The sequence below is a fragment of the Cyclopterus lumpus genome, chromosome 8 (genome assembly GCF_009769545.1).
Source record: "Cyclopterus lumpus isolate fCycLum1 chromosome 8, fCycLum1.pri, whole genome shotgun sequence".
Classification (NCBI taxonomy): domain Eukaryota; kingdom Metazoa; phylum Chordata; class Actinopteri; order Perciformes; family Cyclopteridae; genus Cyclopterus; species Cyclopterus lumpus.
In genome coordinates this window covers 16,104,780-16,129,298 of record NC_046973.1, presented here as the reverse complement: position 1 = coordinate 16,129,298, position 24,519 = coordinate 16,104,780, and the positions used below count along the sequence as shown (strand labels likewise).

The window sequence follows — 24,519 nt, the reverse complement described above, 5'->3', positions numbered from 1 at the left end:
AAAATCAACTCTGCAGTCAACAAGGAACATCTAAATCGCTCAAGTACTTTCCACACCTGCTGAATACCTGCAAACACGGTCCAGTCCTTATTCTAAAATACAATAAAATCACAAGCTACAGGACAAATTTAAGTAGATTAAAGAAAACCTTGTTTTCTGTGTTGCAATGCCATAGAAACAAGACCATCCTTTTAAATTCCTGTTCAGCTGAATGTTAACTTTGAAAGCCAACATGCAATATAAACACAACACTAGGTGCGCGTTGGACTTTTACAAAGGAATAAGATGCCCAAGAAACTACATCCAAGATAATTATGGATGAACAGACTGTGCTCAGACCCTCCAGTTTGTCAGAGGTCAGCTGTTGTAGGATAATGTATAGTACCTAAAGAAGCAGAGAAGCAGCTATTGAAGGAAGGAAGGTCACCTAAGGCTGGAAAGCCCAGAGAATGACCTTTAAAAGAGCAAAGAAACACAGCAGTGAAGACACTGTCCGAACACAAACTGACAAGCTGGGACAGAACTTAGCAGCTTTGAAGAGGACTCTAGCTCCACTGGACCAGAAAGAAAGGATTGTTTAAAACAAAAGGAGCCATTTATCAAAACAATTTAAACTAAAAAAGGAACACATCAAGTCTTACCAGCTCGTTTAATGTTATTTCCTGGTTGCAAACCAACCTGCAAGGGTTCGTCGTTTAATCCATTGGTGTATCAATAGAAAATTGGAAACAGTTTGTATAATTGATTTATTAAACTAAAGATGTTTTTCTATTTTCTCCAATGCTTTACACCTTCTGCTTTTCGAAGAGGTGGGTGTCTCTTTGAACTACCATGAAAATGCACGCCATTATACTAAAACGGTAGATATTCATTAGAATTAGTGGAAATTGTCTAGTCCTGCAAACGTCCGTCTCCACATGCAACTTTAGATATTGAAACGTCAGCATGAAGTTATTGCTACTTGCGTTTTAACAGCTAAACTCAAACGTTAACTTGAAAATTGCAAACTAGTCTGGCGGCAACTTCTGTTGTCGAAACTGCTGTACGGTATTAATGTAGCCTTTATGAGTTTGTAGTCCATGTATTATTACAAGCCCCTTTTGTAAAATTATCAAAAGAAAGTAGAGTCATGCCGTTACCGCTTTACTTCTACGCCACCAACATGTCTCAAAGGGAAGTATTTTACTCCACAGCTTTAGTTACTTTAGATTTTAAATCCCACATTTGCATTTTTTATTTTATTGTCTGAGGCTACAATCTAAATTGCAATCCCGTCACATCAGATTTGATAGCTGATAGTCTATGTGGTGTTCAAAAGTCACATCCACCCTCAAAAGTGATGCTGTGACTCAGCTCTTACTCATGTGAAAATCCTTTTGTCCATACTTAATGAGCGCCAACATGTTCAGCAAAGGCGAACCAAGATGTGAGGCTTAAGTGAGCTCAAAAGATGGATGCTGGAGGAGAGCAGCTGTTTAAGTGTGCCAACAATTAGATGATCTTTCCATAGCAAGGTCATGTTTAGTCCGGAGATCATTCCGCTCCAGCAGCTGCTACTGACGGGCAGACCTCCAGCACTTTAACTTAACACTCAAATTAAGGTGAAAAAGATTTAAGTGCCACTTTGATCCAAATGAAACTCATTTTATTGGGTCAACAAAATTCATGTTACAAAATAAATTTCAATTAAGACCTATTGTCAAGGAACTAGAATGCAAAAGCTTGACAGCCTAATCAATGTGCCAAGTGACATTCAAATAAGGACTTTGAAATTAAAATAGTTAATGTACTTCAGCTACATTAGAAAAAATTAAACCAAAGAGACCCCAATTCTCAAAAATTTAGGAAAAACAGTCAAACTTAAAGCCTGCACCAATTTCAGGACATTCAAACTTAACACTGAGTAGGTGGTAGGACCTCAGGGTTCTCCTCCAGAGAGCGGGGCTGTTTGATGCCAAACAGATTGCGCAGGTTGACCTCTGGGTCAACATAATGAGGGATCTTGCGTTCATTGAAGAGGCCTGCAAGGTTGGTTTCCACTTTGGGACGTCGGGAGATCCGCATGCGCAGGGCGAAGAGGTTGCGCAAGTTCTCCTCCACAAGGGGCAGATGGCGTCCAACCAAACGCTTCTGCCAGGTCTTCTTTGGCCGTTGACGTTTCTGATGAGATTTAGGAGATGCTTTAGAACAATGTCAGTTTGTGATACATTGCATGGCAGTTTGATACATGTATAAATTGAAAACACCTAAAGAGTTGAAGTTGTATATGCTTTGACTGAAAACCATTTAAACCTCCAACTCTCAAGCTTCAGGTGGCCAGAAGCACATGAGTCAGATTTCGACGGGTTTAGAGAAAAATCCAAAATGAATAGTCCCCGGGCCAGACGGCTCAAGAGCTCACTGCTGTGTGGCACTTTAGGCCACATCTGCAGTACACTTCTGCACTGTTGGATAATGGCATCAGACTTGCCTTCAGGGTGGTGCTTGGGTCATGGCAAAGCAGGTGTCTGTTCATACTTTCCTGTCGAACAGAACAAAGCCATAATGTAATGCACATTAAAACTATTACCCATGAAATTAAAATGTCCCTTGATTACAATCAATATTGATTTGGCATGTTCTTTCAGAAGTTGTACATTTTCTTGGCTCAGCTGTGTCAGAATTGGAATATTAATTTAAACGCCAGTTCTGCTCGATGCAAATTACTGACATGTTACTTACCCGCATAGCAAACACACGTGGGCAGTCGGGGAAGGAGCATCTGTATTTGAGAAGCTCGAGGTGCACCTTTCGGATGTGGTGCTGCAGGTTAAAGGTTGTGGAGAAGTAGGCCTGGCAGTCGTCTCTGGGACAAACCAGCACGGGCTTATGGGAAGCGTGGATCCGTTTGTGCCGCCGCAGAGAAGTCGCTTTCTTAAACACCTTCTTACATGCTTGGCATGTGAACGTGGCTAAAACACATTTTTATAAATGTAACAAAGAGTAATACAACACTCAGGACTTTTGTACTATGACGACAACATATTTACCTTGATGTTTGACCATGTGCTTCTTAATTTTACCCCAGGTGTGTTCAAACACCTGGCAGTTAACATGAGGGCAGCGGTAACCTGCAGGGAAAGCAACAAGGCCAGTGAGTACCAGGAAATCAAAGGTTCATCAACAGTTGGCTCCTTTGTGGGGCCTTTGGAGGCACAATATACCTACCATACATGTCCTTAAAGACAACGCACAAAAAGTTTACATTTAAACACAAAGAGTTAAAGAGTTTTGTGAAAGATGAAAGAACCATACGACTGAAATAAACCCACCTGCATGCTTCTTCTCATGGGCTTTGCGGGTGATATGGGAGTCGAACGTGGCGGTGCATCCAGCCTTCGAACACCTGAGTACCCCACCGGGGACAGGCAGAGGTAAAAATACATTTAACTAAGTCAACTGGGACCACACCCACTCAGCCTGTAATCACTCATTTATCTCTGCTGGAGCCTCTACTGTAGGCATCAACGATCTGATTAATTAAAAATGGCAAGTGAATCATCTTTAACAACTCATGATCTCAGGCATATCATTAACACATACATAATTTTGTTTTACACTACCCTCTTTTCTGAGATGCAGTGGCGCACTTCAGACATACTTTGACTTAACAGGCACTTGATGCTCCTGCAAGTGCATTTTAAACACTCTGCGTTTTTTGAAGGTCAATGAGCAGTTTGGCTGGTTGCACTGTGGAGGAGAAAAACGAAGAGGATAAAATGACACAAAAGACTCTTAAAAAAAAACTGGCCATTCAACATCAAGAACAGAGACTCTCAGCGGATGCTGTTATAAGTTGGTATTGTGTCGCCATCGTGTGGCAACATGCGTGTACTTTGACAAACCTTGAAATACTCGTTTTTGTCTCCGTGGACGTAGCCCACGTGTCTTTTCAGATTGCCGGCGTGGAAGAAACTCTGCGTGCAGCTCGCAACTTTGCATCTGCAGAAAACAGAATATGTCAATTTGGTCCACATGCTTTTAGTCGTTATGAGCAACAGGACACAATATGACTCACTGGAATTGCTTGACTCCTCTGTGCTGAAGCATGTGGCGGCTCAGGTGAGACGTTCGCGAGAAACGACGACTGCAGCCGGCAATTGTACAGAGACACGGACGCTGTGGACATTTAACGTTAACAACGGTTGGCACACAACTCCAAGAATGGTTTTCTTCAAAGACATGTTGAACATTTGTGTGGTATAGCCACGCTCTTCCCCCCCTCTCACCGCTCCGGTGTGCACCGTCTCGTGCTCCTTCTGTTTCCACTGTCTGGTGAAAGTCGCGCCGCAGTCCGCGTGGGCGCAGGTGAACAGCTGCGAGCCGCCGACGGGTTTCTCACTGGGTACACCATTCATTTTTCCTCGGATGTCTGAACTCGTCTCCGCACACGGAACGCGATGGCGAGGTCGTCTTCTTCTGTCAGCCTGTCTTATGGACTCGTAAAAGAACCAAATTGCTGTATTGGCAACGTCGGGTTAGGCCAGTGTTCACTGATTGGACACGTGTGGATCCCCCAAGAAGTCGCCTCAAGCTGAAACTAATTAACCTAATTGCTCTGCTGAGCTCATTAGTGTAAAACACCGGTCACGTGGACACACGTGCCAGCTCAAAGCCAGACAGTTGTTGCCTGTCAGTGTCAAATCGTATAGCGCTTTAGGTGGAATATATCCCAAAGTGGCTGACTTCATCCAGTTGCCAATACAAAATCTTCCTGGATATAATGATGTATATAATATCATCAGCAATAATGATGATGATATTTACACAGGGCAGTGTGCCTTTATCTCACAAGGCTCTGGCATTTAGGTTGACTGTACTTTTACAATTGTTTCATAACTCTGCAGCCAAAATAGCATGCAACACAGTGGTTCTGCTTTAAATATGGATTCATAGAGAAATAGTTGAGGCTTCCCTTATGACTATATATATTATGTGACGTCATAGACAGATGTCAAAACTCTTGGTGTGGCAGTTGTATAGCCATTTGAATACATTCCTCATTTTTTTGTATTCCTTAGACCCTATAGGAACCACTTACACTAATAAATATGACGTACAGAGCGCACTTATGCTGGCCTGAGTCCTCACAGTTCTCTTTGCAGTTTTTCTTACCCTGTGGTACGATGGCTGAATACTTAATTGAGCACAACAGCATTGTGTGGAAGCCGCTAAAAGGCTTGAGTTCAGACTAACAGTATAAGGCCAGTCTGAGCAGAAATGAGGTCTGTTTGGAGTTGACATTTTCTCGGCAGAGAAGGGACAGGCGTTGCTGTTGATGCACCCCTCCTGCTGCCCTCCCCTCCATCTTTCCCTATCTCTTGATCGCTGTTACTCTCAAAGGGGGGTATAATGAAATATTCAGAGGGGGCTGTCAGTGCACAATATTCCTCCATTAGCGGTATGTGTTGGTGGATGGCTGCTGGAAGACTTGCACTGCATCAAACAAACTGTGCAGGTCCAGGGCTGAGACAGCAACACATTGACCCAGACTGCAGGTCTACAGTTATAATGTTTATTAATCTGTATTCATGGTAATAAGAAGCCAATTAATTGTATGCTGTTTACATTAAAACAGTACCTCTAATGTTTACATAATCACTGCTATTTTACTAAATGTGTTGGCAGCACAGTTTATATTGATGCATTTTTAAAAACATTTTTGTTTGACTTTTTTTTTTTACCAATATTTTTCATTTAAGTCAAGTTTTCTGCAGCTAAAGTTTCCCTCAGCGATGATTAAACAAATATTTAAAACATTTAGAAATGCAAATATGATTTATTATGAATGTATTTAGTTAGCAATTCACACTATTCAACACATATCAAATGATACATTTTATAAATAGTTTGATATTACCGTAAAATATCTAAAAGCACAAAGGCAATGTGTCCAAAATCCTTTAATCAAGTCGGGGGAAAAGATTCCCCTCTGGATACAAATATAATAATAGATAATGAGATGTGGACATACAGCTGAGGGGATTGAGGGGCAGATGAAGGTGGAAGGATCTGTTTGTTTACAAAATATGAATTATTAAGGTGAACTTGTGACTCCTACAGCAGCGCCAGCTTCTATCATCCCAGTACATGTAGTGATATAACGTGTTCTTATTTTACAGCAGAGAATGAATAACATACATGAGACTACATGACGTCAGGGCCTCTGATGTGTTACTGCTGTGATGTCTCTCCTCGTTCGGCACACACCCTCATCCTGCATATTTGTATTCTTCATGTATTCCGTAATATCGTGCCGTTCATACCCGTGGCCCACATTTAGAAAATTAATGAATTGTCGTTCCCCTCCCTTCCAGGCTTCGGTTCGGCCGTGCACCTCGGCACCAACCGGGCTGTCGGATCCTCTCCCTGGCAACGAGAGGAGGAGGCTGCTCGGGATGAGGGAGGGTCCCACGGTCCCACGTGTCCTCCTCACCGAAGACCCAATGCATTTCTCTTCGCTTTCCCATCCCTTCGTTTCCGCATACCGCAGATTCACATCGGCAACAGACTCCACGTATAACCTCAAGCATTCACACACACACACACACACACACACACACACACACACACACACACACACACACACACACACATACATACACACACACGCACCCGCGCAGATATGCATCCGAGACGCGCACGGTCCTCACTGATCAATGGCCTGGGTTGATCATCTACGCCGTAGGCCGGGCTTGTGATTCATGTTTCATAATTCTGATATATGCTAATCAAAATTGTCAACAGCGGTGTTTGCGGAAGCTGAGAGAGAGAGATAGAGAGAGAGCGAGAGAGAGAGAGAGAGAGAGAGAGAGAGAGAGAGAGAGAGAGAGAGAGAGAGAGAGAGAGAGAGAGAGAGAGCCCATCATCAGATGTTTAGCAGATTCACTTTTGCTCCTCGCGATCATTTCTGCTGCACGTTTTTTTTTCATCTCTCTCTTTCTCGTCGGCCGGCTTTGTGACATTTTGCTGCGCTCGATGTTGTAATCCGGGAGAATATGTGAAGATCATGCTGGCGGTGTGGTGCTTCATGGTCTTTGCTGCAGCAGTGGGGGAGAGGCTTGCGGTCTCAGGTAAGAGAGAGAGAGAGAGAGAGAGAGAGAGAGGGGGGGGGGGGGGGGGGGGGGGGGGTCGGATAAAGAGCGACAGCACCCTTTTCTTTTCCATTGCATCCCACATTTCTCCCCCCTCGCTCCAGCACTTTTCCATCCCCAGGTGTAGGCTGTGATTGTATTGCAGCGGGAGCTCGATGCCGACAGTCCGCCGGCCCGAACGCATGCACTCTCCGATTTGCTGCACCAACACGTTCACATCGCAGCCCCGTGAAACGTGCCCACAACTATTGTACGCGCTGTTTATTCCAACACGCGTTTTACGTGGCGATGTGAAGCTACACGGCCTCGTGTAGCTACCTGTATAGAAATATGAACGTCAGGCTACTATAGAGAATAAGCTATGACAAATGGCTACATCAATTATTCTTCATTAAAACCGTATCATATTCACCACATTTCTTCGAATAGAGCGATGATTGATAACACGTTACTAATCGCTCAGTGTGATAAGTTAGGTCACCAAACGATTAGTGTACATAAATAAAAACACACATGCAGTGTTACTTTTTCAAAATACAACACTTTGTAATCAACTCTTACGGTTTTTGTTTGTTTACTACACCACTGGACAGGCTCCGGTGTGTCCCTACCTTGCCGAGCCCTGTGCACACTCATGAGCCCGTGGTAAGAGTGTCTCTGTTGTACCTGCAGGTGTGGACAGGAGCCCTGCACCGGATGGAGGCATCTGGGACTGGTTTACCCCGGCAGGGCAGCCGGACAGCGGGGACACTGCCACCAAGGTCACCTATCCAAAGCGGTTGGTGCAGCAGATTGAGTCGGAAGAGGAAATGGCTCATGACCACTTGGATACCAGGGTGAACAACAGCACTGGAGACACTTTGGTAAGTTGTAACAAAAAAAAATAAAAATCGTAAGACTGTCCTATTCCCAATGCTGTTTATTTTCCACAATGGATCACTTGGTTATCTGTTATTCTCTGCCCAGTGGTCTTAATTTGAGGGCCAGTACACCCACGGGTCGTTATCTTTCAGGAATCTCCCACATAAAATGAGGAATACATCCATTTCACTGTAATTTGATGAATAAGAAAGCTTCCCAGTTGGGCAATGTATGATAACATGTATTCCTTGTTACCTCACATACAGGTAGAACAATATGCAAAGGGTGCTTGCAGCTTAATGTGCAGATCAGTATGTAGACTTCTAATGCCCAGTATGTATCCTTACTCAAGAGATTCACTATTGGTGGCATGGGAGCAAGTCTGTGGACATGTATGTGTGACACCAACACAGGCTGTGCTGCTGATGGAGACCTCATTTTTCCATCAGCATTGTAATAGAGCAGCATTCATCTCTCTATTGCTCAGGCAGCTTCTGCTCCACAGGGATAGAGTAAAAGAATGGTGTCTCTGCTCTTTTTTTATTTTGACCCAGTTAGTTTACAAAAAATCCTTTCCAATGTCCACTGTGAATTAATGACAGCTGAGATTTAACCAAGACAGTTTAAGTTGTTGTGTTGCAGCCATTTTTCCTCCCTAAATTCAGGCCGTAACACATGGGGCAGGTTCTAAAACCCTCTGACCTGCTTTGTGTGCTGTGCAAGCATTGCAGTAAATGCACAGTTTATCGAATAGCTGTTTAAATGTTTGCGTGCATGTTTGTTTTTGTAATGGGCCTCATCTCCACACGACAAAGCTTATCCTGTCCTGAAATATTCAGTCGTAATGTCCGATCATCCGGCTGCTGTGCCGAGCCCTCGACTTCTTCATTATTCAATGATGTGTTGAAGTATGTCTCCATTAATTATGAAGCAGGCGTGTGTGAGAAGTGCTGCATGGTCCAAGAGGCTTGAGCACTCCCCAACCCCCCCACCCCTTTATCTCTCTGTGTCATGCCGATATGATTTGGATCATAGAACTGTTATGAAAGAGTGCATTAGGCTCCTTAAACACACACACACACACACACACACACACACACACACACACACACACAGGGTCACATGTTTGAAGACTATAGTGAAGATGAATGGTGTTGCCCCTGGAGGAGAAGCTGTCTCAACCAAAACAGATGCTAGATGAATAAAAGCAGTTCCCATAATATACATTCTGAAGGTATAGATGATGACACTGTTCAAGCAGACACAGTTTCAGACGTCCCTGTTTCAGCTACTCTACTAGATCTGCCGTTTTGTTTTTGATTTAAGATACTTGGAATGAGGGACATGATACATTTAGAGGCAGCAGGGGATGAGCTGAACTCTTTTTCTTTTCCGTCACATCATGTTGCGTTAAGAAATGATGAGGCAGCATTCTTGCCACACTAGTTTGTTTTTAATCTGGGTTGATTTATTTGTGCTTAGTTGACACCGAAAGACAAATTAGTGTTCATGTTTTTTCAGAAAGGTAAAAAAAAATTTATTACCGCTGATTGGATTACAATTATTTTAAGATTTTCAGGCTGAGGTTCACATGCTGTACCTGGATATTTACATTATTGTTTGATAGGTGGATATCCTGTACATCCTAAAATAGATTTTACTGGCTAATGGCCTCTATTTCTTATGTAATGAAATTTAGGGAGTTTAAGGTTAAATCCCTTAAGGAAAACACTCTCTGTGAGACCAATTTGTTGTTAAACACAAAAGTCAACCACATCTTTTAACATTACTATGATTGTGTTAAAGTGAATATTGATTTTATATAAGATAATTAATTATCAACATTTGAATATCCATCATGGCTCAAAAAGGCCTGTAGGAAGATGGATGGAGACATTTCAATCTCACCTTTTGAACCAATATGCTCACATCTTTTAAAAATGTTGAACAATTTCATTGCAACTGTGCCAACTGCTTCCGCCAAAGAAGATGTGGCGATACGATGGAAAGCGCCAGAGTAGCTACCATATGGACCTCCTGGTGAAAACAGTTTGTCCACCACCAAGAGTCATATCACATAATGATCAAAACACAAATGCAACAAATGTAACAACATTACTGCACAGAGACCGAGGCCCTGATGGCACCGTGCTTCAGCCTCACCGAGACAGTATGAAGAAATCTGTTGTCCAAACTCACCGGAGGGAATAATCCTGGATGCGTTTTATTGTAAAAGCCCAGTGATTCACTCCAGCCTGGTTCCTCCAGACTGAGATCAAAGCCATGCTGGCACAGTCATGCCTGCTGAAGAGACACACTGTTTATACTGCAATACATCTCCCTCTCACTTATGGCCCTGCTGCCTCCTCACCTCCTCAGCTCTGGCAGTTGTCCATGAGGGGCATTGGCACAGCGTGGCATGAATATAGACCGTACCAGCAACGTTTTCTCTTCCTTCTCTTCTGCCTCCTCCCTCTCCATCCATCTCCATCACAAATATCCGCGCGTAGCTCGTAAACAACCATCGCTCTCCGCGGTCATACCTGCCAGAATGCTGGCATTCAGTGTTGATCAATGGAGACTTTATCAATCATAATATTTCAGCTGCCGAGTTGTGCACACTATTGATTCTGTTAAATTATTCATAGACGCTTTTCACAATCTCTCTTTTGGCTTTTACGGAGTGACACTCTAAACCACAAATGTTTTGTTACACTTTGATTTTTTTTTATCAATTATGAAATCTGTCTCTGTCACTGTGGGCGTTTCTGTTTTTTTCAGCCCGTCCATTTGGCCCAGAGCTGTTTCCAAGTGGAAGCCTTTGGACACACCTTCACTCTGGACCTGGAGCTGAACCAGTTAGTATTAATGTCCAAAATCCATCAGATCTACCTTTTTGTATACACACTTTAATGCAGTATCAGGAGGGGCTCCTAATTCACAACAGCTGTTCTCATTAGCATTTCCCAGCACTTAAGCAAATGCACTTAGCGCGTCTATTATGTTACATGACAAGATAGAGAATACCAATGTGGAAAACACACAGACACACACTGCTGTATGTTTGTGGGGTTCCACAGATTTGTATGAACTTTGTGAAATTCATTTTAGGTGGTGGAAAATAACCCTGAGGACACCAATGTTGAATACATGGAGATAATGCTGTTTGAGTTCATGGCATCTCTCTTCTCTTTGCAGTCACCTCCTGTCTTCGGAATATGTGGAACGGTACTTTAACCAGTATGGCAGACCCTCACAGTCTGTGGTAAGACAGTTTGCGTGGGGCGGGGATGTGAGGGGATTTCAGTGAGTAAACCTGTCTTTTGGCACAGAGATGGCAGCATATTAATGAGATGACCAGAGCGGCAGTGCAGCATTCAGTTCTTTGGCTGCAGAAACTGAGACTTTAACACCGGTGCTGTTGCCAGTAAATCTTAGAATACATTTAAAGTTTTTGTTTGTCAGATGTGATGCCTCTTGAGAGCTCTTTTATATAACACAGTCCCATGTCTCATTTATATTTTACGGTCGTCTAACGCAGAGCCGCTTCATTTAAGTCACATTGTTTTTATTTGTTTTTACCTTTTTAAGGCTGCTCTTTTTACGTGATTGTGATATTTCTTTTAAGTTCTTACAGTTTCATCTCATCGTCCGTTTTTGTATCTATTTATAGACAGTGCATTGTGTACTCTCTGCTTCAAAAGTAGGCTGCCATTTAACTGTCTGTTACTGTGCTCCACATTCTTGGGTTCTTCCTGCCAGCGGGATGCATGCATTTCTTTCAGCTGTGGCCTTTCTCAGACGGTCAAGAAGAAAGTCAGTGGATGCCTCTGATGTACAATCACAAGCTCAAAGAATAGAGATAGAGAACAGGGAAATGGATGAAAGCTTTGACATCTAACGTGATGTGTTCTCGTCAGGACCGACCAGAGGAATGTCATTGCATTTTACGAGCCAGGAGGGATGGATAATGTTTCTTTTTTTTCCCCTCTAAATGTGCCACTCACTGCTTACCCCCCCCCCCCCCCCCCCCCCCCCTCCCAGCAGTCACCCACCCACCTAGCCAAGCACTCCTTGTACCCACCCACAATCGTTCCAAACTCTCTCTCAGTCCTCCAGACCAATCACAAGCCTGTTTCTATAGCAACCGGTTTGCTCAGCAGTGTCATTAACTTCTTGGCAGCGCAGAGAATGAAAGAAGAGCAAGAGGGAGGAAAGAGCGAGCAAAAGAGGTGGAGGAGGAGGACAAATGAGGAGGAAAAATGTCAGTTGATACAAAGGCAAGAGGAGCTTTGGAATAGGGGAGGAGTTATTTTGGGGGTGGAAGTGTGATTATCGTCAATATAGGTTTGCTCCCGGAGCGGCGGGAGGGAGAGGTGGCTTGCAGGGTCGGGGATGGAGACCTGTAGTTACACCAGATTGTCACTCAGCCGGACGGAGGCCTCACGTAATGCCTCTGATGCTGCTTGCTGAACAAGGCAGGTGTGATGCATTCTCGGCAGCACATCACCACGGTGTTGTTTGCTGGAGCTGTTGTGGCAACACCCCGCTGAACTCAATTTGATCGAGCTGAAACAGTGTTTCTCACCTCTCCCGGTGGTTCATCTTCGCCTCTGTGAGCTTCTCGTGAAGCACAGCGCCCTCTTTTGAGGGAGCGTTAGCTGAAGAAAAAAAGCTGGGGCTCCATCGTGCCGGTCAAAGTTGTGATGCGGACCGGAAAGAGCAGATGACACAGACGCAGCCTTCGTAGTTCGTACTGTACATTTCACGTTACATTCTCAGATCTATCTGTTTAATTTATTGAAGAGATGCTTGTCATGCGTTAAACTTCACCTCCATTGTCAGTGAAGCAGAATAGAGTAGAGCGCAGGACACAAGTAGGTCACAAACTGTGTCCTAAATGCGATAGTGGGGGAAGAGGGAGAGGTTGTGAGAGGTTTCCCTATTCTGATTGTTTCAGTGGTGCGTTGTGTCCACAGGGAGGGGAGCACTGCTACTACCAGGGACGGTTAAGAGGTTTGCCAGAGTCCTGGGCAGCTCTCTCCACCTGCCACGGCCTGTGGTGAGCCCGACAGTAAAGCTTTATTCATAAGATCACATTTGTTGTCCTGCTATATTTTTCCGCACACATAATTACTCTACTTTGCTTGATTTGTGAGTTCCCCGTCTCTTTCCGCTCTGCATCTCAGTGTCTTTCTCTTGTTGTCGGTCCTCAGCGGCATGTTCTCTGACGGCTTCTTCTCTTACGGGATCGAGCCTGTTCACAACGGGAGCAAACAGGTAAATAGTCAGAGGGTACCAGTTGTAGTGATAATTACCAAAGTATTGTGATTTCCTTATTTGTCTAATGTCTACTGGGTATATTCTGTTATAGGATGATGGCGCTCACTTAATCCGCAGAATGCCTGATATCAGACTTTCCCCCCACTGCCCAGGTACACAATTGCATTTAAACCATAAACTACTGACACTCATATCACATCGGAATATGATATTTCAATATATTAATATAATTGCCTTTCCTTCAATTAGATGAATCAGACATAACCCCCTTTCTACTGGTTCCATAATTTCAAAATAGACTTTACTGTACATTTCATATGTACTGCTTATGTTACTGTCCAACAAACTTTAATTATTGTTGACATTTTGTGGCGGCGACATTTTTGTCACCACAGCAAGAGAGGACAATTCTGACTAAACTAATGTGATAATTGAACGGGAAGCTATTTTAATTAATTCAGACGACAGTTACGGCTGTTTGTGTTGGGAACTGTAATGTTCTGACTGAAATGGAGATAGGAATGTTTGCACTGCACCTTTTAATGCACAATAAAATAGTGATACTGCTCTCAGTGCCTGCGTCTCTGTGTGTCCAGACTGTACAGAGGACGATGAGTGGGAAAGCAGAGGAGGTGACGGTGATGACGACACACCGGACCAAATGAGTGAGCAGCAGGTGTCCGGTGGGCTGAGGCGATCCAAGAGATATGTTCGTAAACCCTCCGTCCAGACTGAGACCAAATATATTGAGTTGATGGTGGTCAACGACAATGAAATGGTGAGCTGAAAGTACTTTCTACTGCTAATTATGTGGACGCCCGGTCTTTGCTGGTGGTTTTTGTTGCGCAGAGAAATTCAATTCAATTCAATTCAGTTTATTTTGTACAGCCCAATATCACAAATTACAAATTTGTCTCAGAGGGCTTTACAATCTGTACACATACGACATCCCTGTCCCAGGACCTCACATCGGATCAGGAAAAACTCCCCAAAAATAACCTTTGACAGGAAAAAAAGGGAAGAAACCTTCAGGAGAGCAACAGAGGAGGATCCCTCTCCCCGGATGGACAGAAGCAATAGATGTCATGTGCACAGAATGAACAGCATTTACAAAGTTACATAAACACATTACATGAATATGACAATGTATGAATGGAACTCCAATCCATGAAACAGAAGGAGGTAGAGAGGAGGGGGGGCGGGGCATCAGCAGGGCCAACGCGGGAGGCCGGCTCACCAGGCATCAGACACCTCCAGGTCCAATGGACCCTATTGAGTTGTCCAGGTCATGGAAGCCGTCAAACAGTGCCTCGATCTAACAACATGGTTTGGTTAACCATCTACCAGCCTAGCTTTGCAATGTGGGCATTTCATATGGTTATTATCATGATTGGGCGTCTGACAAATGTCAACACGAGAGAAGAAGGCTACATTTGGGCTGCTGGTCCTTTTTTTGTGGCATCCGTTAATATTAGAGCGTGTCTTTCTGGTGAAAGTAAACTATACTCTTACAACTGTCCTCAGAGGTATACATGTACAGATGTTGTGTCAGTGGAAACTATAATACTAAAATATAGCTGCAATAAATGCTAGATAAAATAAAACGAGTGACACACATTCCTTCAAATCTATTTCAGGGTCCTTTTAGGTATCTAAATGCAAACGTGTGTGTGTGTGTGTGTGTGTGCGTGTGTGTGTGTGTGTGTGTGTGTGTGTGTTTGTGTGTGTGAGAGAGAGTGCATGCGAGCCATCTCTGACGTCATCTGTGTATGTCTGTGTCTCCACAGTTTGTACAGCTGCGTCGCTCCAACAGCCAAACCAAGAACTTTGCCAAAGCAGTGGTCAACATGGCAGACGCGGTGAGAGCTTTGTTTGAAAGATTCTAATCCTCCTGCTCCTAAACTCTGTTGACACACTCTGCCACCTGTCAAGAAGTGTGTGCTTATTTCTACATTTGAAAATGATTGATCCCAGATTACACACAGTGTTCACAGCACACGTGTCATACCCACAAAGTGGGATACTGATGGTCGTTTTTTCTGGTCCCCAGATCTACAAGGAACAGTTGAACACGAGGATCGTGCTGGTTGCTATGGAGACCTGGACCTCTAAAAATATGATGCCAGTAGTAGACGATCCATTGATCACGCTGCAGAACTTCATGAAATACAGGAAGGAGAACATCAAAGATCAGAGTGACGTGGTCCATCTTTTCTCGTAAGAGGAATTTGATTGAGGCTTATATGACATTTGGGTGCTTGTTGAGGGTTATTCAAAGTTATGTTATCTTTCTTTTGCGCCTCAGAGGGCGTACATTTCACAGCAGCCGCAGTGGGACGGCCTACACAGGAGGAGTGTGCTCTCTAACGAGGGGAGGAGGCATCAACGAGGTGAGGAAACGCTAGAAAGGTTGCATTTTCAGTTGCAACGTCTCTATATTGAACCAACTCTACTTAAAACCTTTTTTTTAATTAAATGACTTTACGGCTTTAAGTTTTGTTGCAACCGAATTATTAGATAAACGACTAATTCGAGAAATAGTTTTACATTTAGGAGATGTATTCACTTTCTTGTTTTTCTTTTTGTTTGATTGTCATGATTGTATGATACATATGTAGCTTAAGCCAGCAGACACTTACATAGTTCAGCGTAAGGCCTGGAAACAGTCACAGCAGCCTGGCTCTCTCCAAAGATAAACAAAATCTGCCTTCCAATACCTTACTGGTCCAAGCCAAGAAATAGTCCAGCACATAACTCTCTGGTTAAACGTTGATTTGTTGCTCTTACAACTCTGTTTTTGACTTAAAACCTGACACATGCTGCCTCACTGTTTCCTCTGCGTCCAGTCTTTAGGCTAACTGGTTGTAGCCTTATATTTATCATACAAGAGTGGTATTGATCGTTTCAAAAAGTATCAAGAATATTTCCCAAAAGATCAAACTATATAATCCTGGTTGATGCAACCCAAGTCACCTTTAGGATTTAATGTCAATGTCGCACAATAAAGTTCCCCTGTTGATTCTATATGGATGTGTTGCAGTATGGGAATGTAGGAGCAATGGCCATCACTTTGTGCCAGAGTCTGGGCCAGAACATCGGCATGAGGTGGAACAACGTGCGCACTTCTGCAGGTAAAAGATGACAGGAAAGCTTGATAATGCAGGAGGGAAGATAGGATCTGTACAACCAGGGTTTGACTGAATACATTATCAAAGCAAGAGAGCCAGATCAGTGTGGGAAGGATTGAGGGAGAGAGGGACGGTATTGAGTATCCCTGTCCAGCTCTCTTCTGTAATTAGACTTCTCCATTAAGTGATTAGCCACCTGAGTCCAAGAAGGAGGGGTTGGTGGTTAGAGCATTGCTGCCACTGAACAATGGGCTCCGTGATTAAGAGCCATCAGGTCCATTATTCAATGTCAGGATAAGAGCTCAGTGCACACGTGATAGGCTCTTCTTACCTCTGTCACTAGGTATCAGTTCCAAGGATAGACTATTCTTCTTTGTTGATCATAAATCTTTTTTCTCAAGACAGCTAATGAAGTGTCACAACTTTGGTTGGTTGTCACTTGTGTGTGACGATAATCTCATTGCTTTCTTTCACGTTATTTATTTAAGTACCCCCCCCCCCCCCCCCCCCCACACACACACACCTGTCACCTGTGCTCTTCTTCCTGTGGGTCTTCTTCACAGGAGACTGCAGGTGCCCAGATGCCTGGCTCGGCTGCATCATGGAAGACACGGGGTAAAGATCCACTGAAGTGAACAGCAACCAAAAACACAACACACCTGTACAACTCCTATTTTCTCTGTTTGTTGACAGGTTTTGTTGTTCCTCTGCTATTTCTTTCTGTTCCTTTCACTCAGTTAGCCAAGCTTATGATAATCTTGTATATGATGGCTTTAAAAGGCACAAGTGTGCCAACTACCTTGCAAGAATGACATATTTAATTTGAACCATTTACTATACAGTATGCACAATTTGGATTTGGCTCTCCTTACCAAATGGAACAATACCAATTCAAATGATTCATTTGAGTAATATCCTACTGCAGATGGTAACATTGTTGTCAGATTGCAAAGTGATGGCACAGACACCCACAGTGGACCTGGCATTCCTTACTGGCAGAAAAGCATTGAGCTGTGTCTTTATGTTTGTGAATACAGATACTATCTGCCCAGAAAGTTTTCTCGCTGCAGTGTTGATGAGTACATCCAGTTCCTGCTCCAGGGGGGCGGGAGCTGCCTCTTCAACAAGCCAAATAAGGTGAGGGTCATGTGGGGATGGAGGATTTGATATATACTGTATATATATATATATGTATATGTTTACATGTGCTCATATATGTCGATCTCTTTCTCTCTCAGCTGTTGGACCCTCCAGAGTGTGGGAATGGCTTTGTGGAGCCAGGGGAAGAGTGTGATTGTGGATCCCAAGTGGTGAGTACCCAGTTGGACATCGTGCATGGAAGCCAGTTCTTACGCGGTTTTCTGGAGCGGAGCTGAAGGTTTGTTTTCTTGTCGATGGCGACAGGAGTGCGCCCGTAGTGGAGGAGCCTGCTGTAAAAAGTGCACACTTACCCACGATGCCATGTGCAGTAACGGACTCTGCTGCAGTAGCTGCAAGGTGAGTCCTCCCAAGAAATAACTTTATACAGTAATAGATTTTTTTTTAGATATATGGAATAAGAAATGAGTTCTAGACATAAGGCATGGCTCACGATTTAACTCCCTACAACCTTCATATTAATGTGCAGGGATTCCTTTCCACAAAAAATGTGTTACATATCTCTATATCTTGTATAATATCGTACTGTGTATGACTTATCCAGCATTTACCTGATGCCTTTTTTTTATGCTTTGACCAAGTATGAGCGGAGAGGTGTGGCATGTCGAGAGGCTGTGAACGACTGTGATATTCCAGAGACCTGCACCGGAGACTCCAGCCAGGTACAGTTGACTGTAATGGAACACTGGAAACAAATAAACAACAACAACAACAAGATCAAGCAGGGTATCCAGAACATTAAGTACTCTAATTATCTTGCAGTGTCCTCATAACGTGCACAAGCTTGATGGCTACATGTGTGATACCAATCAGGTAAGGGCTCGTTTGTGGCATGTTTTCTGCTCTGCTCTTCACGCTTCCAGATACTTTTATTATTGTTGCCTCATTTCTTCAGGGTCGTTGTTACGGTGGACGATGCAGGACTCGGGATGGGCAGTGTCGAGGGCTCTGGGGTTATAGTAAGTATAGAACACATGCAGCTTTCACCTGAAGTGGGCGTGTTGTATATATGGCTTTGTAGTCTCATTCTACCTGCAGCAGTCTGATTAGTGTCCTGGTTTGCCCCTCCCAGATTCAGCAGACAGGTTTTGTTATGAGAAGCTGAATGCTGAGGGGACCGAGAAAGGCAACTGTGGTCCGGGTCCTTTAGGCCAAGGATGGCTGCAGTGCAACAAGCCGTGAGTCACACCATCCTGAAACCTCTTGCTGTTGTTCTTGTAGAAGGATACAAGTGTGTTCACTACATTCGGCTTCTTTTGCACTGCTTAAGTTTGAGTCTTTACTTAATTAAAAAGGTACGGCTGGCTTTATTTGATCATTTCAACAAATGTCATGAAAAGACAAAAAACAACAATATTTGAGTGCTGTATGTCTTTTTTACCCAACGCATAGCTCACACCTTCTTGGCCATAAAATGTATAAAGACAATGTAAGAACTTTACTGTTGCATTCTGAAGACGGAAGCCATGTCCTTGTAAACGGCTCCAAAATCCGCTGTTACAACTAAATCCCAGAAAATGGTCCATATGTTCTTTTCTTTTGAAAACAAAAAGAATTGGGATATTGTGAACACAGCCACGGTTTGTTCTCTGCCCTTCACTTGTTTCCCGATAGGGATGTCTTATGTGGCTTCCTGTTCTGTGCCAATGTGACGATGAAGCCAAAGTTTGGAGACCTGCAGGGTGAGGTGACCAGCTTCACCCTCTACCACCAGAACAAATACCTGGACTGCAGGTAAGTGGGTCACATCTAGTGTACACTTAGAATGCCATGTCCTAAAATGGTTTCATTCCAAGTCTAATTCCTATCCCACCTGTGTGACATTGCATGGACGCTTCACTCAGAGGCGGCCATGCTCTGCTGGAGGACGGGTCAGACCTAGGCTATGTGGAGGAGGGCACTCCTTGTGGTCCCAACATGATGTGTTTGGAGCGACGCTGCCTCCCTGTGGCGACGTTCAATCTCAGCACCTGTTCAGGATCCAACTACGGGCGCATTTGTACTGACCACGGGGTAAAGAATTCCACTTCAAAAGCTCTTCACGTTTTACAGACATAGAAGTCCCATGCACTCAGTAGCCCATAATCGAATGCAAACCGTGCTATAATATCTCTCTTTATGAAGCTCATGATGTTTTTGGTGACATTGTCAGAACAATTTTATTACTGAGGTCGTAGTTATAGATGGTGTTTTGAATATTTTTACTGTAATGCAAATATTAACACGTCTGTGACAGTGTGAACAAAAAGGTAATATTGTGTATAACCCCTCGATCAATAGTAGTTTATTAACTACTGTAACATGTATGTAGGACCGGTTCCACATTTAGATATAGATGAACAGCCATTGTTTTTGTTTGAAATATTTCCTCTTATTTGTTATTTTATAGAATAAGCATAGTCATATCCAATATAATGAAAGTTGCACACCGGAAGTGTTCAGCAGCATCTAAATGAATATTTGTTCTGAAACAGGGACAAACTACATGTGTATTAAATACTGTTGAAAGGTTGTTGAAACAACGGCTTTATGTCACTAAAATGGCAATTCAATTGAAATTCAGCCCAGTTTGAACAAGGATTAATTCATTGATGTCTTTTTGTCACCTGTCAACATCTCCATGGTTACTGGCTACATTGTGGTTTTAACATCCTGCTTGCTTGTCTCTTTCTATTAGCAGCTGTCGCTCTTGATATTAATCTCTCTCTCTCTCTCTCTCTCTCTCTCTCTCTCTCTCTTTTGTAGACCTGCAGTAATGAGGTGAAGTGTATCTGTGACAGGGACTACACGGGGAAGGACTGCAGTGTCTTTGATCCCATCCCCGAGCCAACAGTCCCGACTGGCCCGGAGAAGAAAGGTCCATGGCGCCTCTCAGCCTGCTCACGTCGCTCTTTCTGTGTGCCTCTCATATTCCCCTCATACTCTCTCCCCATCGTCACGGTCTCTCTGTACTGAAGTGGAGCACAGTTTCTTGTCCTCAAAGAGTAGTTCACCTGTTTTTTGTGAGATATTTAGTCCACACTGTGTTACTTCCTGCTAAGTCTTGGTTTCAACATTGGAAGAGTGTGGGTGTGTGCTGAGACACGTTTGCTCATTAGAGCATACGTGCAGTGTGTGTGTGTGTGTGTGTGTGTGTGTGTGCCATCTTTAAGTGTCTTCCTTACTTTCTTGCAGTCTGCGAATGACAATTGAGCTGCTGCACTCATAGGGCCAAAAAAGCCACCCTGAGCAAGAGGGTGTCCAGCTGAAAGCAGGAGAGGGGGAATGAGAACAAAGTAATAAAACTCTCTCTCCTTTGTTTTTTTTTTGTTACTGTTGTCTCCCTGACCCCCCTCGCTCACCCGCCCGTTGTCCCACCTCCACCCCACGTGCTGGTATCCTCCTCCTTCGCTTCATCTCTATTTCTCTGTCTGCAGGTATCTCACCATCTGCCTTTCTCTCTCTCTCTTGTTGTTGTTGTTGTTGATGTACAGTGTTGATGCTGTCCTCTGATGTGTGTTTTTTAGTGGTGTTGTTTTGTTTCTGCCCTTCCTCCTCCTCCTCTTCCTCCTCCGCAACCTTCCTCCCCTCCTCCTTCCTCTGCGCAGGTCCCAGTGGCACCAATATCATAATAGGGTCCATCGCAGGTGCTATTCTCCTGGCAGCTATAGTCCTAGGGGGAACAGGATGGGGATTTAAGTAAGAGTTCTGGCATGCCTTTGTGTACCTGTCTGCTTCTACCTAAAGGAACCCCCGCTCCTCCCACTCCCACCTCTCTGAAATACTAGTGTGCAACTTGTCGTCCAACCGGGGGAGGGGGAAGGGAAGTCGAGTCTGACCTTAACCGCGCAAAAGCTTGAACTGCTAATTGGCGTCAACATCACATCGGTTGTTTTCTTTGATTGAAAAATTAGTCAAACCTGAGCTCCCTCCTGCACCTTTCCACCCTTTTATAGTAATGGCAGGACTGAGATGCTGATCTGCCAGCAACTGCTGCAGCACTTCTCTTAAGTCCACTTGAGTTACTATCCATTTATGGAAAAGTGTAATGCTTATAGTAGATTACCATGAACATCCTTTTCTTTAAAGTTTGGCCTCTGGTACTCTTCTTTTTTTTTAGCCTGCGTTATCGTGTTACACCCCAATTGCCCTCACTGACTGTTCCACCTGTGCATGCTGCCTATTGTTCACTTCTTATGCTCTGACCTGAAAGGACTGCACCGACTGGATTCATAAGATTATTGTGGCTGATGAAAAGTTGTGGCTTGAATAGCAACATTTCTGTTACTTCTAGCATGTAGTCAGTCCTTTTAGAGCCAGAGGTAAGTGTCTGTGTATGTGTGCATGAGCTGTCAGACGTCAGACCCCTGGCTTAGAGAGTGGGTGTAGAGGTGTCTGGTGTTGAGCCTTGTGAGATGGTCAGTGCTATGACTACTGTAGACCTGCTGCATGTGATCGAGAACTATTATGGAGAAAACCGATGGATGAATAATGGCTTGAATGGCTGATCATTCTGTGATATTTTTGTCCTCAAATGTGTGTGGTTAACCAAGTAAAAACACAAGATCTTGTGTTCACATTTTAACAGTGCTAACTGTTAATGAAGGATCTTGTTCTTTATCATTTGTTATTGCTTATTCGTTCTTTAAATGTCACGCAATTCTAATGCAAGATGATGAGCTTCACAACATGCTCCTTTAAAATAGTTTAGCTTGTCAGTCATTATTTGTCATATTTCCTAATGTCATTAATGATTTTGTTCTGGTCTTTGTTTTCTCGATGTGTGCTCATGGGATGCAGGAACATTCGGAGAGGAAGGTATAACCTTGCAGGACTGTGACCATGTCATATTCTGTGGAGCAGAATCCCCAAAACATCCCCTCCCATTCCAAATTCCTTCAGCATGACTTCCTCCTGCTTCATCCTCCAACTGAAGTTCATCCCTTGACTCATCATCCCCACAGATCACCTCGCTCAACGTGCATCTCACAGCTCCATCTCATTTCAGTTTCTGCTTGGAAAAAACTAAAACCTCTCCATCCCTCTACTGTCCTCAGAATAGTTTCTTCCATTTCTCAAGCATCTTCATTTTCTGTTGCCGATGCAACAGTCAGTATTAGTTTGAGTTTTTTCTGTTAATGTTCCCCTTCTTCGCTTCTCTTTCAGATCTGGCGGAGGATAAGATGTCTGTCCTGTCTTTCTGTCTCTCTGTCCTGTCTACTCCTGCATTCCTCCACCGTTTCCACACCAGAGAAGAGGGGAAACAAAAAAAAGTCTTCCACTCCTGCCCCCAAAGTATCTCCAAACCTCTTCCGATCATGGTTTCCTCCCCGTGCCCGTCTGCTCCTATCGTCTGTCCTCCTGTCTGGCTCCATCCTCCTCCGGGCTCTCCCCATACCAGCCGTGGTCCACTGGTGTGGACTGTGTCCGGGACACGCCGAGGGCCAACAGCTGGCTCTCCCTGTGGGAGACACTAGGGTCTGTGTACCTCCTTTATTCTCATCGTGAACAGTTTGATGAAGAACATATCAATGGTGGACCAATTTAATGTCTTTCCAATACCTGCCTGGCTGCCTGCATACAACTGGCCACCAACTGAGCCCCCAGGTAAATGTTGGACTAGCACACAGACTGGCAATTTAACAGACTGGAATAAATTAACAGGAGTGGAAGAGTTTCTTTTTTTCTTAAAGGAGAAGGAGCTGAGGCTCTGCTTCTCCAAGGCCGTGACAAAGTGGACAGTATTCTGTTTTAATCTACAAAGTTTGGCAACATGGACAATTTGAAAAGAAACCACACATTGGACTGTTATTCGCATGTTTTCCAAAGAAAGTCTGAGGAAGGACTATTGATCATACAAACAATGGCTCAGAAACCAAGTCAGCCAATAGCCGGAGCCCTGCCTGATAAGTTTATGTTCAATGTTATTTGTCATTTTTAACATGGGGCATCCTACTTGCCCCTCCCGCAAGTTTCAGGTACTAAACAGGAAGCTAGGTGTTATGGTTTTGGGATCATTTTGAACCACCGACCTTTAATTAACAGAGACCGTAACTTAGTGTGTTTTCAACACGACTGACCAACATACATTCCACAATCTGTCTGTGTGCGTGCTCACCACGTTGAGGCCAAATGTTCGTACGCCATGGGAGGTTCAATCTGCGTCTTTGTTCTCGTGTGAATGTACGCGTGTAAGAGATTTTTAAAGAGAATAAGAATGTATGCGTGTTAGGGGCAGTTGTGTCCATAACACAACTCCTATCAAAGGTAGAGTGGCAGGTTTTTACCTCTAGACTATCATCTCTTTCTACGAGCTGTTGTGTGCTGCAGCCATGGCGCCACCATAAGGCAGCACATTAATAAAGAGTTCAACCGTTTTTATGTTATGTATCTACAAAAAAAACGAGCACTAGCCGACTGTATGCACACCTATTTGTAAATATGTGCAAGATATAGTGAATGTTAAATGCACTGTATGGAGATAATAATGAGTTGTATCTGTTTCAAACATATAGCTGTAAGTCTGCAAATCTCTCCTGTCGTCCACGCTGTCCATGCGTCTTTAAATGTGGCGTAGCAGCTGAGCTCGCTTTCGCACATCTCTGTTACCATTCCAGCTTTCACTTAAATGTCATTAATCTTTTGTACATTTGTTGATAGCCCTGAGTCCGGGGCGAAGGCCTCAGCCCAGGGGCTTTGTACTGATCCCCACTGTAAATGAGATTAAAGAGATCTAGTCGGGGGTCGAGGAGGCAGCTTGTGTGAGAGCTCGGTTTGGTTCAGTTGAGCTTTGCACTATGGCAGATGCACTGTTGTTATTATTACAATATGTACAGAGTTGGTAACAAATATAATCTGTTTGATGAAGTTTATGGAGGGGGAAAAAAAGCAAAAAATAAGATGTATTGTATTCAATATTTTTAGACACTTTTTCAATTGAGACAAAAAGTGAGAAATTAACTAAGGCTTGTAGTCGA

At 43.7% G+C, this 24,519-nt stretch overlaps 2 protein-coding genes across 2 annotated transcripts; one reads left to right on the top strand and one right to left on the bottom strand.

Moving 5' to 3' along the window:
• Positions 1-1,660: 1,660 nt before the first annotated feature.
• si:dkey-208k4.2 (uncharacterized protein LOC570186 homolog) lies at positions 1,661-4,442 on the bottom strand. The gene is made up of 9 exons (XM_034539810.1): positions 4,269-4,442; positions 4,058-4,158; positions 3,885-3,981; positions 3,641-3,729; positions 3,312-3,385; positions 3,030-3,110; positions 2,722-2,951; positions 2,471-2,521; positions 1,661-2,160 (listed from the first exon to the last, which is right to left on the bottom strand). The coding sequence occupies exons 1-9, from the start codon at positions 4,395-4,397 to the stop codon at positions 1,894-1,896; spliced, it is 1,119 nt and encodes a 372-aa protein (XP_034395701.1). The 5' UTR covers positions 4,398-4,442; the 3' UTR covers positions 1,661-1,893.
• A 2,606-nt stretch (positions 4,443-7,048) lies between these two features.
• LOC117734798 (disintegrin and metalloproteinase domain-containing protein 11-like) lies at positions 7,049-23,019 on the top strand. Its single transcript, XM_034539065.1, has 24 exons — positions 7,049-7,112; positions 7,806-7,996; positions 10,776-10,852; positions 11,193-11,259; positions 12,974-13,056; positions 13,211-13,274; positions 13,369-13,429; positions 13,874-14,055; positions 15,065-15,136; positions 15,328-15,494; positions 15,583-15,667; positions 16,318-16,408; positions 16,969-17,020; positions 17,443-17,542; positions 17,644-17,715; positions 17,810-17,902; positions 18,145-18,225; positions 18,326-18,376; positions 18,459-18,522; positions 18,636-18,741; positions 19,178-19,297; positions 19,408-19,576; positions 20,309-20,420; positions 22,709-23,019. The coding sequence occupies exons 1-24, from the start codon at positions 7,049-7,051 to the stop codon at positions 23,017-23,019; spliced, it is 2,535 nt and encodes an 844-aa protein (XP_034394956.1).
• The last annotated feature ends 1,500 nt before the right edge of the window (positions 23,020-24,519 follow it).

Excerpts from the sequence above, each read along its gene's own strand:
- LOC117734798 (XM_034539065.1), top strand. The coding sequence starts at position 7,049 with ATGCTGGCGGTGTGGTGCTTCATGGTCTTTGCTGCAGCAGTGGGGGAG. Across the intron at positions 11,260-12,973 it reads GCAGACCCTCACAGTCTGTG|GGAGGGGAGCACTGCTACTA; the intron begins GTAAGACAGTTT and ends TTGTGTCCACAG. Across the intron at positions 16,409-16,968 it reads CAACGTGCGCACTTCTGCAG|GAGACTGCAGGTGCCCAGAT; the intron begins GTAAAAGATGAC and ends TCTTCTTCACAG.
- si:dkey-208k4.2 (XM_034539810.1), bottom strand. The coding sequence starts at position 4,397 with ATGAATGGTGTACCCAGTGAGAAACCCGTCGGCGGCTCGCAGCTGTTC. Across the intron at positions 3,730-3,884 it reads ACAAAAACGAGTATTTCAAG|TGCAACCAGCCAAACTGCTC; the intron begins GTTTGTCAAAGT and ends TCTCCTCCACAG. Across the intron at positions 2,161-2,470 it reads ACCCAAGCACCACCCTGAAG|AAACGTCAACGGCCAAAGAA; the intron begins GCAAGTCTGATG and ends AAATCTCATCAG.